Source organism: Haliotis rufescens, unplaced genomic scaffold (genome assembly GCF_023055435.1).
Source record: "Haliotis rufescens isolate VD_foot unplaced genomic scaffold, xgHalRufe1.0.p SCAF_5, whole genome shotgun sequence".
Lineage (NCBI taxonomy): Eukaryota > Metazoa > Mollusca > Gastropoda > Lepetellida > Haliotidae > Haliotis > Haliotis rufescens.
This window is the reverse complement of record NW_025964223.1, coordinates 54,553,629-54,572,074: the sequence shown is the minus strand read 5'-3', so window position 1 is coordinate 54,572,074 and position 18,446 is coordinate 54,553,629. Positions and strand designations below refer to the sequence as shown.

At 41.5% G+C, this 18,446-nt stretch overlaps 1 protein-coding gene across 1 annotated transcript in view; it reads left to right on the top strand.

The window, feature by feature from the left end:
- Nucleotides 1-796: 796 nt before the first annotated feature.
- LOC124125935 (43 kDa receptor-associated protein of the synapse-like) overlaps nt 797-18,446 on the top strand; it is a 39,494-nt gene continuing 21,844 nt past the window's right edge. The window contains exon 1 of the mRNA XM_046489340.2: nt 797-2,455. Coding sequence (XP_046345296.1) covers nt 1,769-2,455 — 687 coding nt within the window. The 5' untranslated portion in view covers nt 797-1,768. The remainder of the gene's footprint in view (nt 2,456-18,446) is intronic.

Below are 18,446 nucleotides of genomic sequence, written 5' to 3'. Positions count from 1 at the left end.
TATACATCCGTATACATATATGTCTACCTATATGCACATATACATACCTGCATATACATACAAACATAGATATATCTACCTCTATGCACGTATACGTATACACGCATAAACTTACTTACATATACACGCATATGCATATACCTACCTACATATACACATGTACCAACACATATCTACCTACATATACAAAATGCATATACCTACCTACAAATACACGCATATACTAACTTACATATACACGTATATGCAATTACCTACCTACATGTCCCAACACTTATCTACCTACATATACACATATATGCATATACCTACCTACAAATACACGCATATACTAACTTACATATACACGCATAGGCATATGCCTTCCTACATATACATATGTACCAACACATATCTACCCACATATACACATTTATGCATATGCTTAACTACATATACGCGCTTATTCTTATACCTGTAGGACATAGTGAGTATACGCGTATACACGTTTTATTGTGTGCCTGTATGTGTTTTCGCTTTTTGTTATGGGGTTTCTACAAACACTAACTGTGTACTTACACACGTATACTCCGAGATGATGCTGTTGCATCCGCCGCCACAATACGGAGCTCAGCTGTGTATTAAACCCGTGGCGGATATTTCCCGCATGTGTCTGATACACCTACAACAATCTTGATAAAACCGAAGACATCGACACGGATATAGTTTGAAAGTTAGAAGAGGGAAATCTGGGTTTGAGATTTGTCGCGGGGTTTAGGGATGGGGGGGGGGGGGGGGGGGGGTATGATCTCCCTAACTGTGTCACTGTCGACTGATGCAAGGCCTAGCAGACCGATTCTGTACCTGTTCCACTGCTTCAAGGCTGGCCGTCTCACCCTCCTTACGGTTCCCGGGACTGTGGTGGGATAGCGTAGTTGGGTAGTAGGTAGAAGCTAGGCTTCTGATCAGTAGCAGAGATGATCGGTAACACTGTTAATAACGGACCAAGAGGGATGGAGAGAGGGAGGATGGTTGTGTGAGGGAGCGAGAGAAGAGGAGGGGGAGCCGACCGAGCCTGTTGGAGGAGAGACACGTGGGAACACACATCCACAGACAAGCGCTGGTTTGTAATCGGGAACTGTGTTAATGTAGCCTTCCATCACTCAGGGCCGGACAAGACTGGACAAACATTCCTGGGAGGGCTGAGAGGATACTGCGGTCAGCTTGGTCCTGTCTCGGCCAGTGGTCAGCCGAATCTCTTCGGACCAAGGGCGCTGGTTACTTCGTGTTCCTTTAGACAGGAACTGTATCGCGCAGGTTGTTTGTTCGGAGTTCGATCTTCTCTAAGCCGACGGTTGAGTGTGTCAATGTTTGAGGTAAGGCAGGTTGTTGTCTTGGCGCGGCTGTTCAGTGTTCTCGTCCGGTGTTTGTTCAAACGAAGACAATGACGATCTCGCGTGGAAGCAGCTTTTACTCCCGCCACAGAACCACGACCCATGTGTGACCTAATCCACAAAATGGATGATATATCAGCCCCGGACTGGCGTTGTGCGATGTTGTGACGACGACATCTATTGATACGATGCACGACATCATGCCACAGCGATACGCACCGTCTCGATCTGCAGAGTAGCGAAAAGGCTAGTCACGTGACTGTCAACACTCCGGAGAGTTACATTTATCCACCACGGCTCATTAGTCGACGGACCAGGTAGGAGTAACCGTATCGCATTCCACATGGTCGTGCATAGGCTTGGCAGAGTGGGTGAGGTCGCACGGTCACTGTACGATGGGGCAGGCGTTGGCCAAGAGGGAGATGGACAAGGGAATGAAACAATACCACGAGCAGCGCTTTGCGGAGGCTGTGGACGAGTGGTCAAGCGCTCTTAAGAAGATGACCAAGGCACGGAATAAGTTCGAAGCGTTGGGAAACATCTGCCTGGCGTTGTGTGATCTGGGGAAATATAGGGATGCGCTGACCCATTCGGGGCTTCAGATTGAAGTGGCCAACGATACTGACGACCCTGTACTCAAGTCCGAGGCGTTTCTCATGTATGCAATATGTAACGAGAAGCTCAGTGAGTTCACGAAGGCGATATCGTACTGCCGGTACTGTCTGCAGACGGAGAAGGTCGCGGATCGAACCCAAAGCTACGCCCATCTATGTCTGGGCAATGCATACGTGGGGCTAAGCGAGTTTCCCAAAGCGTGGGGTAGTTACACCAAGGCGTTGGCGCTAGCCAGGACTAAAAATGACAAGTTTCTAGAGTTGATGACCAGTGCAAGGGTGGGACACATGTTTTCATTGCTGACCGATTACGACACTGGACTTGCGTATTGTTGTAAGGCATGGGACGTGGTCAGTGGGTTGCCGGAGGGGGACCCCCATGTCCGGTACAGGCGCCTGCTGGCGGTTTACATCGCCACGCCGTATAGGAGGACCGGGCGTTATAACGAGGCTATGGATTACTGTGAGGTAAGTGAGTTTTCTATTCATTTGATAAGTATTACACGGTTAAATATAATAATGCATTCTGCGAAGTTTACACAAATGTTATGTCAATGCTGACTTGGCGGTATTGCGAACCGATGCGTCCTTGGTCATAATAGTTACTTTAGTATAGCGGGGTATTATGTACATACAATTCTGGTGTTATAACAAAAATTGCTGGTAACCTTTTGGACAGGTTATTGATCTGACGTTAAAACGAAGCGGTTTGAACGATACATTCGTGACAGAAACGCAAGAAGCTGTTGTGAGTATATAACACTATACATTCATATCTCTATTGCGTGAACAACACCATTCACACGTAGTGTATATCGATATCGATCCGGTTACGCTTTGAACTTAAGTCATTCATATATGTAGACCAGCTTTCTGCATCAATCAAGGTCTAAAGCTTAAACCATATGCTATGTCTATTGCTAGTTATTTATTCTGTATTGTGTACAAGAGAGACAACATCCAGTATATCCTTTAGGACGAGAGGTGTATGTATATCATTCAGTGGAATGAAATTAAAGCGACAAAAAACATTTCCATGACCATTAGGAATCTGAACAAATAAAGATGCCATTGTACGATTCCCACTGTATTATAAGGGACTGGTCATTTGATATAGGGATGAGGAGGGAGAGATTCGGGTGGGCATAAAAAACTGACAGCGAAAGAGGGGGAGGGGGGGGGGGGGGGGGGGTCGCCAAATGTTAGGACAGATATATAGGGTTCATAAAACATAACAGTTAATTTTATCAAAACTATAAATTTTAACGTTATTTAAGGACTGACAATCTATTAAAGGAGGGGTTGGGGCATAAGAAATGTTACGTGTAGGGTTGTGTGTGAACCAATGTTACATAAATTAGGGGGTCACACAGACACTCTCTGATATTGGAAACTTTATCGGTATTTTGTCGCCAAGTCCATGCAACATCCCACCGCGAATAATAACGTTAAACGTGGCTTAAATCCATGTCGTTATACAGGCTGAGATTAACGATGTTGACAGTAGATTATTGAGGTAAACACAGGTATCCTCTTGTCATCTTAAGTGTTTGATAAGTGGGAATGTCATCGTAAACGTCACTGTGATATATTGCACGTTGAGGACACAGTGAAATCAGTTAGATAGGGAATGTAATCAATCTCGTCCTTCTTTCTCTCTACTCGTATCCCCTCTGTCTTTTTCTTTCACATTCCTACATATCAGGATCGTGTATAGTTATTAGGATAATGGTTAATATGGTAATGGAGTCGTGATAATGAATGAATATGGGTTATGTACGCTGTAAAATGTGTTCAGAATGTAAACAAATTATACATGACATGATGAGACCTAAACGAGTCAAAATTATGGGACAAGGAACGTGTTTAGGTTTGCGTTTAGGATCTAAACACATCTTTTACAGTGTATCTGGAAATAATTATTTATTTTTTCGCTGATGACAATAATGATGATAATAAAGATATGAATGTGTATGCTCCATCTATTCTTCTTTATCGTTGATGATCAGAATATAAAAACATATTAATCATAAACATGATCATTATATGTATGTACATAACTATTTAATTCTTTGGTAAATCTTTCAACGGTATTATCGCACGTCCACATTAATCATTTGTATCTGAGGGTAAATTGCCAACTTTATTTAATCATTAAGGTAAATGCCTAATGTAATGGCACAAGATCTTGGCTCATAATAACATGCTGCCTGGAGGATTTCGGATAAAATAGTTCTCCAGTACAACTTGCCTCGTAAGAACATCAATGATGATCTGATGTTTACAATATGTGCCATGATTGATTGTGTGGGTGTGCTCATGCTATCGTCCACTGGTTTACCTGGTCCGGACTTTATTATTTCCACCCGTGATACAGCCTTAATATTACTAACTGCGGCGTAAAACACATTCATTCGGTTGCTAGTAGCAACACGTCACGGACAGACCATGCTATAAACACCTTAACGACATTGAAATGTATGTACCGCATTATGTTGCAAATCGACATGTGAAATGTGTTAAACTGGGTGTGCGTTTATGTCAGAGCGACACGCCGGTTGAGAAGTGAAATATTTTGTCCACGTATTTCTCCCGACTATTGTTTTTAGCGCTCATGTTGCTCGACCAGGGCGGAAAATGTGCAGACAATGCATTCCTAAATCAATAATCACATTATTTCTGGGGAAAGACATGAGGGAATTTACTGTTCAAATATACAAATATTTCCGTAATCTATTAAAAGGGTTGGCGAGTCTAAAGCCAAAGGTTCGGGATGAGTGTGACAGAAGCGATTTTCAGACACCGCGCAAAGAAAATACAAGACGCAATTATTAAAACGGCATCAAGAAGATGAAAGGTTACTCTATGCGGGTAATTTACAGTTCTATACATTTGACGGCTGTGTTAACCCTAACTCTCCCCCCACCCCCCTCACAGACACATCTCTAACACACCTCTTATCATCCCACCATCCTCACACACACGCACACACACACCCAACCCCACCCTCGTCACCACATTCACTTACCCTATCCTGTTACCCCTTCCCCTTGTCTGTCATACAGACTCCTGAAACAAATATGTCCAATACAGCCCATACAAGTCTATAATGTTTGGCAAGTCTAGATTACTGCAGTATCTGAAAATGAAGAAAGTCTCTTGGCTCCTTTTTATTATATTTTATAACTATAATTTAACAACGTTTTTTTTTGTAAAATATGTTCATTTCAGAGACTAGATGTTAGTCTACCCTTTCCCCTCTCCCTGACTTTGTGGTCTTCCCTCCCCTTTCCCACCCTCGACCTTCCCCTCACCATATCCCGGATCTTATAGCATAAGGGACTGGTCATTAAATATTGGGATGGGGGAGATTCGGGGTGGGCACAGAAAAATGACAGCGAAAAAGGGGGTCGGCAAACATTATCACAAGTGCATGGGGGTCATAAATATTATGACACTTATATATTTTTTCCAAATACAAATATCAATAATTTGTACATTATGTTGGGACTGATGATTTATTAAAAGAAGGAGGGGGAAGGGGGCATAGGAAATGTTACTTGTAGGAGGGGGAATGAAAAAATGTTCCATACATGAGGGGGTCGGCAAAATGTGATACAGTCCTAGGACCAATAAACACCATCACACCACCACCACATCACCACACCACCACCACACCACCGCCACACCACCACACCACCACAACTACCCCACACAACCACCACACCACCACCACACTACCACACCACCACCGCACCAAATAAATTAAAAGTGGTTAAGTACAGTAAACTACGTTTATAACGAACACGCTTATAACGAACTGACGGATATAGCGAACTTACTTTTTTGTCCCGACTATTTGCTGTAGTTATGCTGTATATATGCTTATAACGAACTACGGTTATAACGAACTAAAATTAGTGGTCCCTTTGAGTTCGTTATATCCGTAGTTTACTGTATGTGTTTATGAAGGAAAATCAAATATTGAAAGGAGTGAATGAGAGAGTATGGTTTTGCGCCGCTTTTAGCAATATTTCAGCCCGGCGGGGGACACCAGATATGGGCTTCACACATTGTACCCAATGTACCTAACGCTTCATACAGGATACCCCACCGCCCCATATTGAAAGGGAACTATGAAATTATGTAGCATGATAATTCCCTTTCCCTTTCACCCTGCCCCGGATCGCCTCTCTCCTCCCTCTTCCCCCGGCCCAACCAGGCCCTGTCCGACTGACATTGTGTACGTTAGTGTAGACGGTGCGCTAGCCCAGTGGTTCAAGCACTCAAAGGTCGTGCCAAAGGAGTGGGTTCGAATCTTGGGGGTAAACGTGTGAAGTCCAGTCTTTATGTGCTCTGTCGTGATGGTACTGGAATATTGCCGCAAGTGGTGGAAAACTCTACCCACTTAGGTTAATGAGTAATGGTACCGACATAATGTGTTATAACACTGGTTGCCAGGTCTGGTACATCTGAACATGTTATAACATTGGTTGATTACTCGGAACATCTACATATGTTATACCATTGGTTGCTTTGTCCGGTACATCTGCATATGTTATAACATTGGTTGCTACCCCGACACATCTACATATGTTATAACATTGGTTGTCTGGTCGGATACATCTACATATGTTATAACATTGGTTGTCTGGTCGGATACATCTACATATGTTATAACATTGGTTGTCTAGCTGGATACATCTACATATGTTATAACATTGGTTGCCTAGTCCGGTACATCTACACGTGTTTTAGGGGCGCTTGGGTAGCCTTGTGGTTAAAGCGTTCGGTCGTCACGCCGAAAAACCGGGTTCGATTCCCGACATGGGTACAATGTGTGAAGCCGATTTCTGGTGTCCCCCGCCTTGATATTGCTGGAATTTTGCTAAAAGCGGCGTAAAACCATACTCACTCACTCACTACATGTGTTATAACTTTGGAAGGCTCTTTGGGTACAGGCACCAGGCGACAGATGGCAAGTACTACAGGCGCAGGAGTAATGTCAAAAACAAACTATTCGACTTAAAATCACTAATGCCATATGAATGACACTTTAGTGTAAATGCATTATATACAAATCTAGTCGGGAAAACAGATGTGATATCATTACCAGCCTTATTTGGTACATCCTACATGTGTTATGTGAATAGCACTGTTATAGTGGGAGTTACATGAATGACACTCAATCAGGTACAGATTATACAGGGATTATGGACCTTGCTACCTAATCATTTACTGATTGAACTTGTAACATTCTCGGTAATTGATCGAGTGCTGATTGCAGCTGTAATGCTCTCGGTAACTGATCGGGTACTGATTGCAGCTGTAATGTTCTCGGTAACTGATCGGATACTGATTGCAGCTGTAATGTTCTCGGTAACTGATCTGGTACTGATTGCTGCTGTAATATTCTCGGTAACTGATCGGGTACTGATTGCAGCTGTAATGTTCTCGGTAACTGATCGGGTACTGATTGCAGCTGTAATGTTCTCGGTAACTGATCGGATACTGATTGCTGCTGTAATATTCTCGGTAACTGATCGGGTACTGATTTCAGCTGTAAGGTTCTCGGTAACTGATCGGGTACTGATTGCAGCTGTAATGTTCTCGGTAACCGATCGGATACTGATTGCTGCTGTAATATTCTCGGTAACTGATCGTGTACTAATTGCTGCTGTAATGTTCTCGGTAACGGATCGAGGACTGATTGCAAAAATAAATGTTCTCGGTAACTGATCGGGTACCGACTGCAAAAATAATGCGCCCGGTTACTGATCGGGCACTGATTGCATTTGTAATGTTCTCGGTAGCTATGTAGGATAGTATATGTTTACCCTTTTCGCGAACACCTGACATGAATTTCACATGATTTTACCATTTACGCCCAGTGGAATCTGTGTCGGTGGGAAATCGAGGTTGTTCTCTTGCGCAGAAGTTTTATGTTTACATAGACCTTATTACCAAAACCTCATCACAACGGCCACCGACCTCGTACATTCTTAAACTTTTTTTTAGGGGCGTCCGACTTGGTACATTCTAAAAAGTTACATCACTTTGGACTTGTACATTTTATGATGTTATGTTAATGGCGTCGGATCTGGTACATTCTAACATGTTATATCAACGTCAACCGACGTGGTACATTCTAAGACGTTATATCAACGTCAACCGACGTGGTACATTCTAAGACGTTATATCAACGTCAACCGACGTGGTACATTCTAACACGTTATATCAACGTCAACCGACGTGGTACATTCTAAGACGTTTTATCAACGACAACCGACCTGGTACATTCTAACACGTTATATCAACGTCAACCGACGTGGTACATTCTAAGAGGTTATATCAACGTCAACCGACGTGGTACATTCTAAGAGGTTATATCAACGTCAACCGACGTGGTACATTCTAAGAGGTTATATCAACGTCAACCGACGTGGTACATTCTAAGAGGTTATATCAACGTCAACCGACGTGGTACATTCTAAGAGGTTATATCAACGTCAACCGACGTGGTACATTCTAAGAGGTTATATCAACGTCAACCGACGTGGTACATTCTAACACGTTATATCAACGTCAACCGACGTGGTACATTCTTAGAGGTTATATCAACGTCAACCGACGTGGTACATTCTAAGAGGTTATATCAACGTCAACCGACGTGGTACATTCTAACACGTTATATCAACGTCAACCGACGTGGTACATTCTAAGAGGTTATATCAACGTCAACCGACGTGGTACATTCTAAGACGTTATATCAACGTCAACCGACGTGGTACATTCTAACACGTTATATCAACGTCAACCGACGTGGTACATTCTAAGACGTTATATCAACGTCAACCGACGTGGTACATTCTAAGAGGTTATTTCAACGTCAACCGACGTGGTACATTCTAAGAGGTTATTTCGGTAAGGGACCTGTACAGTCTAAAGCAGCATATCAATGGGAACCGACCTAGTACATCATACGATGTTATATCAACGGTAAGCGACCTGGTACATTCTAAGACGTTATATTAATGGCAGGCCAGGCTGATGTAGACATGCAGGGTAAGGCATACCGAGCGGAGTATGGCCGGAATGAGGACTATTTCCATTAATCCCCGTTGCTAGTGTGATGTACTGTGGCATTCCGACTTCTCCCCTGTTGTACAGTAATACCACTCGTTACCAGCACTACTCGACTCTTAGTGTACGCGAACTGTACTGGGAATAAGGTAGAGGATAGCCTTGCTCCAAGGCTGTACTTAAGAAAAGTCCATGGATGTGTAGTAATTATATCCTCCTAATTGTCAAGTCTAGATATATGGACAGTACAGGACTCAAGTCTCTTTTGGGGACAACGTATTATTTACATAATTTGGAACTTATGATTTAAACTAATTATTGCTTTATATACTTGTGCAAGTCTAGGTGGAGGGTCGTGTCTGATGTTTGACGAAAGATGAAGGGACTCTCATAATACGAGGATCCTGGAAAATTGTTTGCATAAACACAATCATGAGTATGATTCTAAACGATTCATATAAAACCAACGAAGTCCTGTGCAGTAGCATCATTTGCCCAATAGACATTTGACCCTTGAATCCCCGGGGTAGAATAGGTCTTCAGCAACCCATGCTTGTCGTAAAAGGCGACTATGCTTGTCGTAAAAAGGCGACTAACGGGATTGGGTGGTCAGACTCGCTGACTTGGCTGAGGCATGTCATCGATCCCAATTGCGTGGATAGATGTTCGTGATGTCAATCACTGGGTTGTCTGGTCCAGACTCGATTATTTTCAGACCGCCGTCATATAGCTGGTATATTGCTGAGTGCGTCGTAAAACAACAAATCAACCAACCAACCATTAGACATATCTACATGCATAAGTAATCAGATTGAATGTAACACAATCTTAAATACATGACTAGGTGATTAAGGAACTACTGTCACTTAGTTTAATCGTTAAGGAATTTCCACACATTTCCGCGTAAAGGGATATAGAAGGGCCAAAGCAACTAAATCTTTAATGTTGCAAGGCGTCACGAAAAGCTAATGACGGAAGCATTCCCACAGCCTTGTCGCCATGTTTAGCCGTGACCTTGGCGATGACCTTGACCGGGTTGGGCACGTATGGCACTCGGGGTTACGTGATTGATTGAGAACTGGCCGTGAGACAGACCACACTCAATGAAATCACATTTACACTTTTTTCTTTGTTAAATACAACTAACGGTATGGGAAATCTGCACAACAACGGCAGCAGAATGGGAACACTTGGGAATGTCTTTAAACACTGTTAGATTCACGCATTTCGCTCTAACTTAATCAAATTTATTCCTGAGGAGACTTTTTCTAAATTATTGGGAAACAATATAGATATATGTTTATTATTCATGTGATTTGTGGGACAATAATTTGTTTTTGTTAACCTATAAAATAAACTGTCGGGCAAAAGAAAGTATACATTTGAAAATTGAATGAGATAAAAAAAAATACACTAGGCTGAAAATAGTCGCCGAAACATTACAAATTAAGGTCTAAAACACAACTATGACACACGTATAAAAAACATCACCATCGAATAACCATTTCTTGTTTGTTTCGTTTTTAGCTATTATCAAACGTGGGTGTATACTTTCTTTTGCCTGCCAGTGTAGTACGTTTCGTTTGTCCAGTTCCACTTAAGGGTAATTGTTTTATTCATGACATGGTCAATACGATAGATTATATATGGTACCGGTTGGTGTATCTTTCCAATTGTCCTGTATTTGAGAGACTGTCACGGTTGAAAAGACACTTACAAATTCCTGTCATATAAAATACATTCAGTCTTAAGATTTAACTCGTTTAGAAATCGATACGTTCAAGCATACAGTCTGTTAACCTTGACTTGTCGGCTCCGTGTCAAGAAATCAGTAGTTTTTTTATCGGATCGTCCAAATTAAAATGTTTTTCACATGAAAAGAAAAAAACGATTTTACAAGGAGAAACGCAAGCCTCATTTTTTATTCTTTTGAATCGATACATCAAATATTTATGTTCAAACTGGTAAGTTTGAATTAGGCGGAGTTAAACAAAATAAATCTCCTTTTTTCCCTTGACCTGTTCTTATAGGAACCCAGGTATAGAAACACGTTTAGCTCAAACCGTGAAGGGAATACGTACGCCCTAAACATAGCTATTATCTGTATAAAGGCTATAGAATACTCTATGAATAGAGCCAGTTACAAATGGGGGTCCGATTCATTTTCGCACCTACTCTACACTACAATCGTCAGTTTCTGGGCACGATTGGAAACGACTTCTTTGTGAATATTTGACCATCGAACATCAGCTGGTACATATCAATAATTCTGTGTAAATACATGGACCAATATCTTGTTATTTTATGACCACAAATAATATTTATCTTGTCAGGAAACGTGACAAAAAAATAAAACATAACGCAGCGCAATGTGGATCATGTTCGCTTGTCGTATCCTGATCAATGGTTCTATTATACACTGTCGAGAACGACGATATGTCTTTAATGTAGTTTGTGGTAGAAAAAACACGGCCGTTGGCAATGATGAATGGAGAAGAATAGTACTACAAATACACCGTCTGTCTCGCCTTCTTTTCGCCCATTTCCTTCTGTCCTTTCTCCCGATTTTAGTATTTTTTAAATTTTTCTCCTGATTCAATCTCACTCTCTCTCTCTCTCTCTCTCTCTCTCTCTCTCTCTCTCTCTCTCTCTCTCTCTCTCTCTCTCTCTTTCTCTCTCTCTCTCTCTCCTTTCATTTGTTTTTCTACCTTTAATTGTATCTACCGAATTACCTACTTGTCTATCTTCTACCTTTCATTCATACTCTCTTGGCGTATGTCCTTCTCTCTCTCATTTTTGAATTTGTGTATGTCATAGGTATCAGTCTTTCTGTAACACACCACACGTTGATGCCTGTCTAGCGATATATATATTTTAATGCCTATAAATATTCTACCTTCTCATGTCTAATTGTCTCTGCAGGTCACAGGTGTATTACAATGCTCTTGATGTCCATTCACATAATTATGAACGCAGTCATTTACAGTATATTGTATACCTACACTGCAGTAAAACTGCGCAAAAATTATGCTTAGCATAGCAACACATGGGTACCATGTAGGCTGTCCAGATGTTCGTGCTTGTCAAAACTCCTTTATCCACATATATTTACATGTCTTTTTGATATATTGAATATAATGCATATTTAATACCAATACACCTGATGAAATCACTTGTTGTTATATATATATATATATTCCGTTCACACTGTGACACGTCGTTTCACATGCTGCGCGTTGTTTCAGACGTATCTTATAGACATATTTCTGAGATAACATTTCCGTAGTAGACGAAGTCGTATATCGGCACGACGCACTCGACTGGTATAGCCTTCTGCTGTTGGATATCGCATCAAACATAAATTTGAATTTGTTTTTACTATAGAGGAAGTGGTAATGCGTGTTTCTCTTCTCCACGTGCTCCTATTTATATCCCCCGCCGGCATCCCCGCTGCGTTATAACCGCTACTGGCTATAAATACTCGCACGCTCCTAATCGTGGATAATGTCGGACTTATTCTTAGCTCCGAGGCTCCGTGTTATGTAATCGGCGGGAGCCGAGCATTGATGATTGTGATGGTATTCACGGCCGTTGTCAAATATAGACGCTTAATTACCACACGGTTAATAAACAATTCGGTTTGCGTTGCTTGCGGTTATCTGGAAATTAATGTTCCATGACAAGCATTTCGGTTTTTAGGCGTCTGTGGTAAAAATAACGTCAAAACGGGGATTCCGGTGAAGAATATGTCCCGAGTATGCTTGTTTGTTGTAAGAGTCGATGACGATGATGTTCGTGTGTTTGTGTACCCCGACAGCGTGGATTGTTGTTCGTACTGTCAATCATTGGTTTGTCTGGCTCATTGATGTCTCATCAAGCTGAAAAGTGTGAATATATAAAACCGTGTAAAAATTATATTATTTGAGCAGCCGAATGAATTCTCATTAACTCGAAACCGTCGACTATACATCGAGCTATCAGAGAGGATAGATGAAGTGTAGATAAAGACATCTACATGTAACCGGTATTTTTACGGTTTTAAATTATTACGGTAATCGCAACAACAGGGATTCATTATACAAACCATCAAATACTCACATGATGTGAATGCATACAACCACATACTGCAAGGGTTTTCTGTGTGTTTGTTTTTTGTTTGTTTGTTGTTTAACGCCACACTCAGCAATATTCAAGCTATATGACGTCGGTCTGGAAATAATCGAGTCTGGACCAGACAATCCAGTGATTGATATCATGAGCATCGTTCCACGCAATTGGGATCGATGATAACCCTGATCTTCACGGATCTACTGCAAGGGTATTCAGGTTATGCAACAAACTCTCGTTAATCCAGACTGCAGCGAAATCATCCGGATTATCACGTGTCTGGATGAACGAATCATAGGTAGTGCAATTTTCATTTGTATTATATTAACGTCCCCAACAGGATCGTCAGGAAAGACTATCGGAGTACAGATTAACCCGATTTCGCTGTTTATGCATGCGTACCCTTGAAACGGAAAGGCAAACCAAGCAAACCTTTAAAATGTGATATATGATCAATGCAACATTCCTTCTCCGAGAGGCAATTGTTCTCGTTGAATAACGGAGCACGACATTTGCAGGGTTTATGTTTAGAGACGGATAATACAAGCCTCGGGGTTCGCAGAATACCACCCATGAATAATCAGATACACGAAGCCGGTGTTACATAATGCCAGGAAGAATGTTCCGCAGGTACGTTTCTCACAACGATATATACATTACGTAACGCTGACGATATAGGGGAAATATGCAGCGAGCCTCGTGTATTTCTGTAAGTAGCATTTGGAGCTGGAAGGCAGACGATGTCCAAAATGTACCCCCGACTCCCCTGCGCAAGTGTATGCAGAATGATATACACATTTATTGTAAGGGCTGTGTTTGGTTAAATGCAAATGCACTGCTTCTGTCGTGAGTCACGAGATCGTTATTCCATGATGCAATTATTATGGAAATGATGTGCATTGTTCAATATATATTGTGGGGCGGTCGGGTAGCCTAGTGGTTAAAGCGTTCGCTCGTCACGCCGAGAACCCGGGTTCGATTCCCGACATGGGTACAATGTGTGAAGCCCATTTCTGGTGTCCCCCGCCGTGATATTGCTGGAATATTGCTAAAAGCGGCGTAAAACCATACTCACTCACTCACTCAATGTATATTGTCAGTGCAAGAAAACCAGCCTTGACTTTCTGCCGAAACAGATAATTCCACAAAGCGTAAAGTGCTAATAGTGAAATTATATGAATGGGCTACTGAAAATCAGTGATGACACCAGGTGTTCACGAAAAAAAGGGTAAGCATGTCCTGCCCTACCGGTAGAACCCGCCATTCATACGAGTTTCATAAAAAGTAAGACTAGTATTTATTGCTTGAAGCAGCAGAGCAGTCAGTCCATAATGAATAATGTTACGTTTTGTTAATGAGCACTTTACGTGCGTCACGAAATCCTTATTACATAACGCAATAAATGCTTGCTAAGATGTGCATTGTATGGGTGAGTGCGTGAGTATGGTTTTACGCCGCTTTTAGCAATATTCCAGCAATATCAAGGCGGGAGACACCAGAAATGGGCTTCACACATTGTACCCATGTTGGGAATCGAACCCGGGTCTTCGGCGTGACGGGCGAACGTTTTAACCACTAGGCTACCCGACCGCCCCATTGTATGCAAGTCCATGAATTATATTACGTTTTGATAACAAGTCCTTAATTATATATTGGTGGACTTCTTCAAACAAGCCTTCTCAAACGCAGTAGATCTGATGGTTACTTCAAGAACGCTTTTCTCTTCTTATTCGTATATTCAAGGTATGTGTTTATTCAGGGTCCGCTTCAGTCGGGGTATGTGTATACGGTTGTTCATGGTATGCGCTTATTAAGATATGCATTTATTCAAGACTGTGTTTATTTAGGTCAGGCGTGTTTTAGGGCATTTAGGATGTACAAATTCCGTTAATTCAATGTTTTCGGGTATGCGCTATTCTCTCTTCTGACCGATGACAAAAAAAGCATATACACGTTCGGGATAATTGAATATCGCTCGTTTATATACAAAATATCAGGGTTGTTTTCTTACCCTTTACTCACATGCTAAACAGCCATACAACATCAATACAGGAATCGTGTGTCGAGAATCTCACGGGAATACCTGACGCGTAAGTTTTCACACTGAACTAGGGTCACGGGTGACCAGAGCGTCTATTCGCCGTAATTCACTGTGTGGTGTTGCGTCTCTGAGGTGCGCTCGGATCCTATAATCATGGGTTGTAGTCCACGATCCCCCTGATAATGATACTTGTCTTGTCAACAACACTATAACGGTAAATGTATAACACCTGCATCACTTCGGGGTTTCCTCCCACATTAAACGGAAACGCCGTGATACAACTGAAGTACTTTTCAGAGGCTACCCGTGAAGCTCCGGGATAGAATAGGTCTTCAGCAACCCATGCTTGCCGTAAAAGGCGACGATGCTTGTCGTAAGAGGCGACTAACCGGATTCGGTGGTCAGACTCACTGACTTGGTTGATGCATGTTATCGTGTCCCAAATACTTAGATCGATGCTCATGATATCAATCACTGGATTGTCTGGTCCAGTCTCGATTATTTACAGACGGCCGACATTTTGCAGGAATATTTTGCTGGGTGCGGCGTTAAACAGCAAACAAACAAAACTGTTCATAGGCGTTAACCCAACTTGTTTCGACCTAATAAAAAGTGAGTGAAAATAAATTATTCATGTAGTTACAGTAATTCAAGGGAACCTACTTCCCTTAATTCATTTGATTCTCTTCATCACCGTGCATCACGCGACTTGTATTCCAGTTGATGTGTTATTGTACCCAATGATACACCAAGGTCCCATTGAGTTTAGTGATGACCAATGATTGGTATGTCATTGACTAGGAAATACATTATCCTTTTGGTAAAGACATCTTAATGAACACTTCGTCTTTATCTTTGTTCTTGTACCTTCTTTCGAATTCTTTTTATTGATATACGTTTCGTGTATAACTTAGATGTTTGAGACCCGTGAAGATCCGGGGTAGAATAGGTCTTCAGCAACCCATGCTTGTCGTAAAAAAGGCTATGCTTGTTGTAAGAGGCGACTAACGGGATTTGTTTGGTCAGGCTCGCTGACTTGGTTGATGCATGCATGTCATCGTATCCCAAATACTTAGATCGATGCTCGTGATATCAATCACTGGATTGTCTGTCCAGACTCGATTATTTCCAGACCGCCGTCATATAGCTTGAATATTGCTGAGTGATGCGTTAAACAACAAACAAACACAAAATTTAGATGAATGACATCGTATTTATATTGAACTGTGACAAAGACGGACATCGGCCTTTTTTCTTTCTTCCGCATAAAAGACACCATAATAAATTTTAGCGAAACATATGCATGCCATATAACGAACTGTAAAATATGTTAAAAATTACATTCACATCTGGACATCTTTACAAAATGTCTAAGAAGCTTCTAACGATATATTAATTATCCTGCAGAATTCTTCAAATACTGTAACGCTCTTACCCGACAGTAGTTTTAACAATTTAGCATACCAAATATAATGCACGTATTAAATATAGTCATATTATCTAGAAAATCTTCGTGTCACTAAAGGGTTAATACGTTCAAGTTTCATCGTGTTTGTGTCTGGGTTACAGTTTATTAAGCGATACAGTCAGTCAGTCAGAGCATGCTACTACGTGAATGAGTGAGTGAGTATGGTTTTACACCGCTGGAATATTCCAGCAATATCACGACGGGGGACACCAGAAATGGGCTTCACACATTGTACCCATGTGGGGAATCGAACCCGGGTCTTCGGCGTGACGAGCGGACCCTTATACCACTAGGCTTCCCCGACGCACCCTACTACTCTTCGATACCCAGAGACAATATTTATAATCTGGACCCATGAGAAAAAGTACAATTATTGAAAACAGCGAGAATGCGCATGACCGCACCATTTTATCACAATATTTGCTCTATATATCTCTCATTCGCGTTATTGTCTTTGTTTGTCGAGAACGACAGTATACGACATATGAACATCTTATGAAACCTCGAAATATAGACCAATGGAACAAACAATACGAGAACGTCCCAGACACTGCGTCATGTGCAAGGAACGGTGTTTTTGAAATAAAACGGTATGTAAGAATATTTACAAATGTCATATCTAGTCTGTCTTACAGACCCTGATACAAATATATCAACTACAGCCCATGCAAGTCTATAATGTTTGGCAAGTCTAGATTACTGCAGTATCTGAAAATGAAGAGAATCACTTGGCTCCCTTTTTATTATATTTTTATTAAGATAACTGAGCAACTGTTTTTTTCTGTACGATATGTTCATTTCAGAGACTATATGTTAGTCTAATGTCATATCGTACAAAATGTGTTGTTTTTTCTATAACCGCCATTATAAAAGTTTGTGTATTCAATCAGAAATAAATTCATATTTAACACACATGAGGTTTATACACTTCTTAATGTATTCTAGTGAATTTACACCCAGATATTACCGAATTACTGTTCGTTGTGGCATTACACAAATCGTTTAAATAAAAGCGAAAAAAAACCGCTTCCATAGTCATAACAAATTTCTCGTGAATACAGTCCATGGTGCGATTCCGACTATATCATAAGCTGTTTCTGAATCACGATCAAATAGTGATGATACCAGGTGTTCGCTAAAAGATGAACTGATCCTGCCCCACCGGTGGAACCTTCACAAACACATGCAAAGGCAAGTCAATTGTTCACCTGAAAGAATGGGAAATATGGCACAAGTCAAGTCAGGGAATTGCATCAGACATAATTCTGTGTTCGAAAATGTCAGCGTATCCTGCTCCATCGGTGGCACCTTCACAAACACATGCAAAGGCAAGTCAATTGTTCACCTGAAAGAATGGGAAATATGGCACAAGTCAAGTCAGGGAATTGCATCAGACATAATTCTGTGTTCGAAAATGTCAGCGTATCCTGCTCCATCGGTGGCACCTTCACAAACACATGCAAAGGCAAGTCAATTGTTCACCTGAAAGAATGGGAAATATGGCACAAGTCAAGTCAGGGAATTGCATCAGACATAATTCTGTGTTCGAAAATGTCAGCGTATCCTGCTCCATCGGTGGCACCTTCACAAACACATGCAAAGGCAAGTCAATTGTTCACCTGAAAAAATGGGAAATATGGCACAAGTCAAGTCAGGGAATTGCATCAGACATAATTCTGTGTTCGAAAATGTCAGCGTATCCTGCTCCATCGGTGGCACCTTCACAAACACATGCAAAGGCAAGTCAATTGTTCAACTGA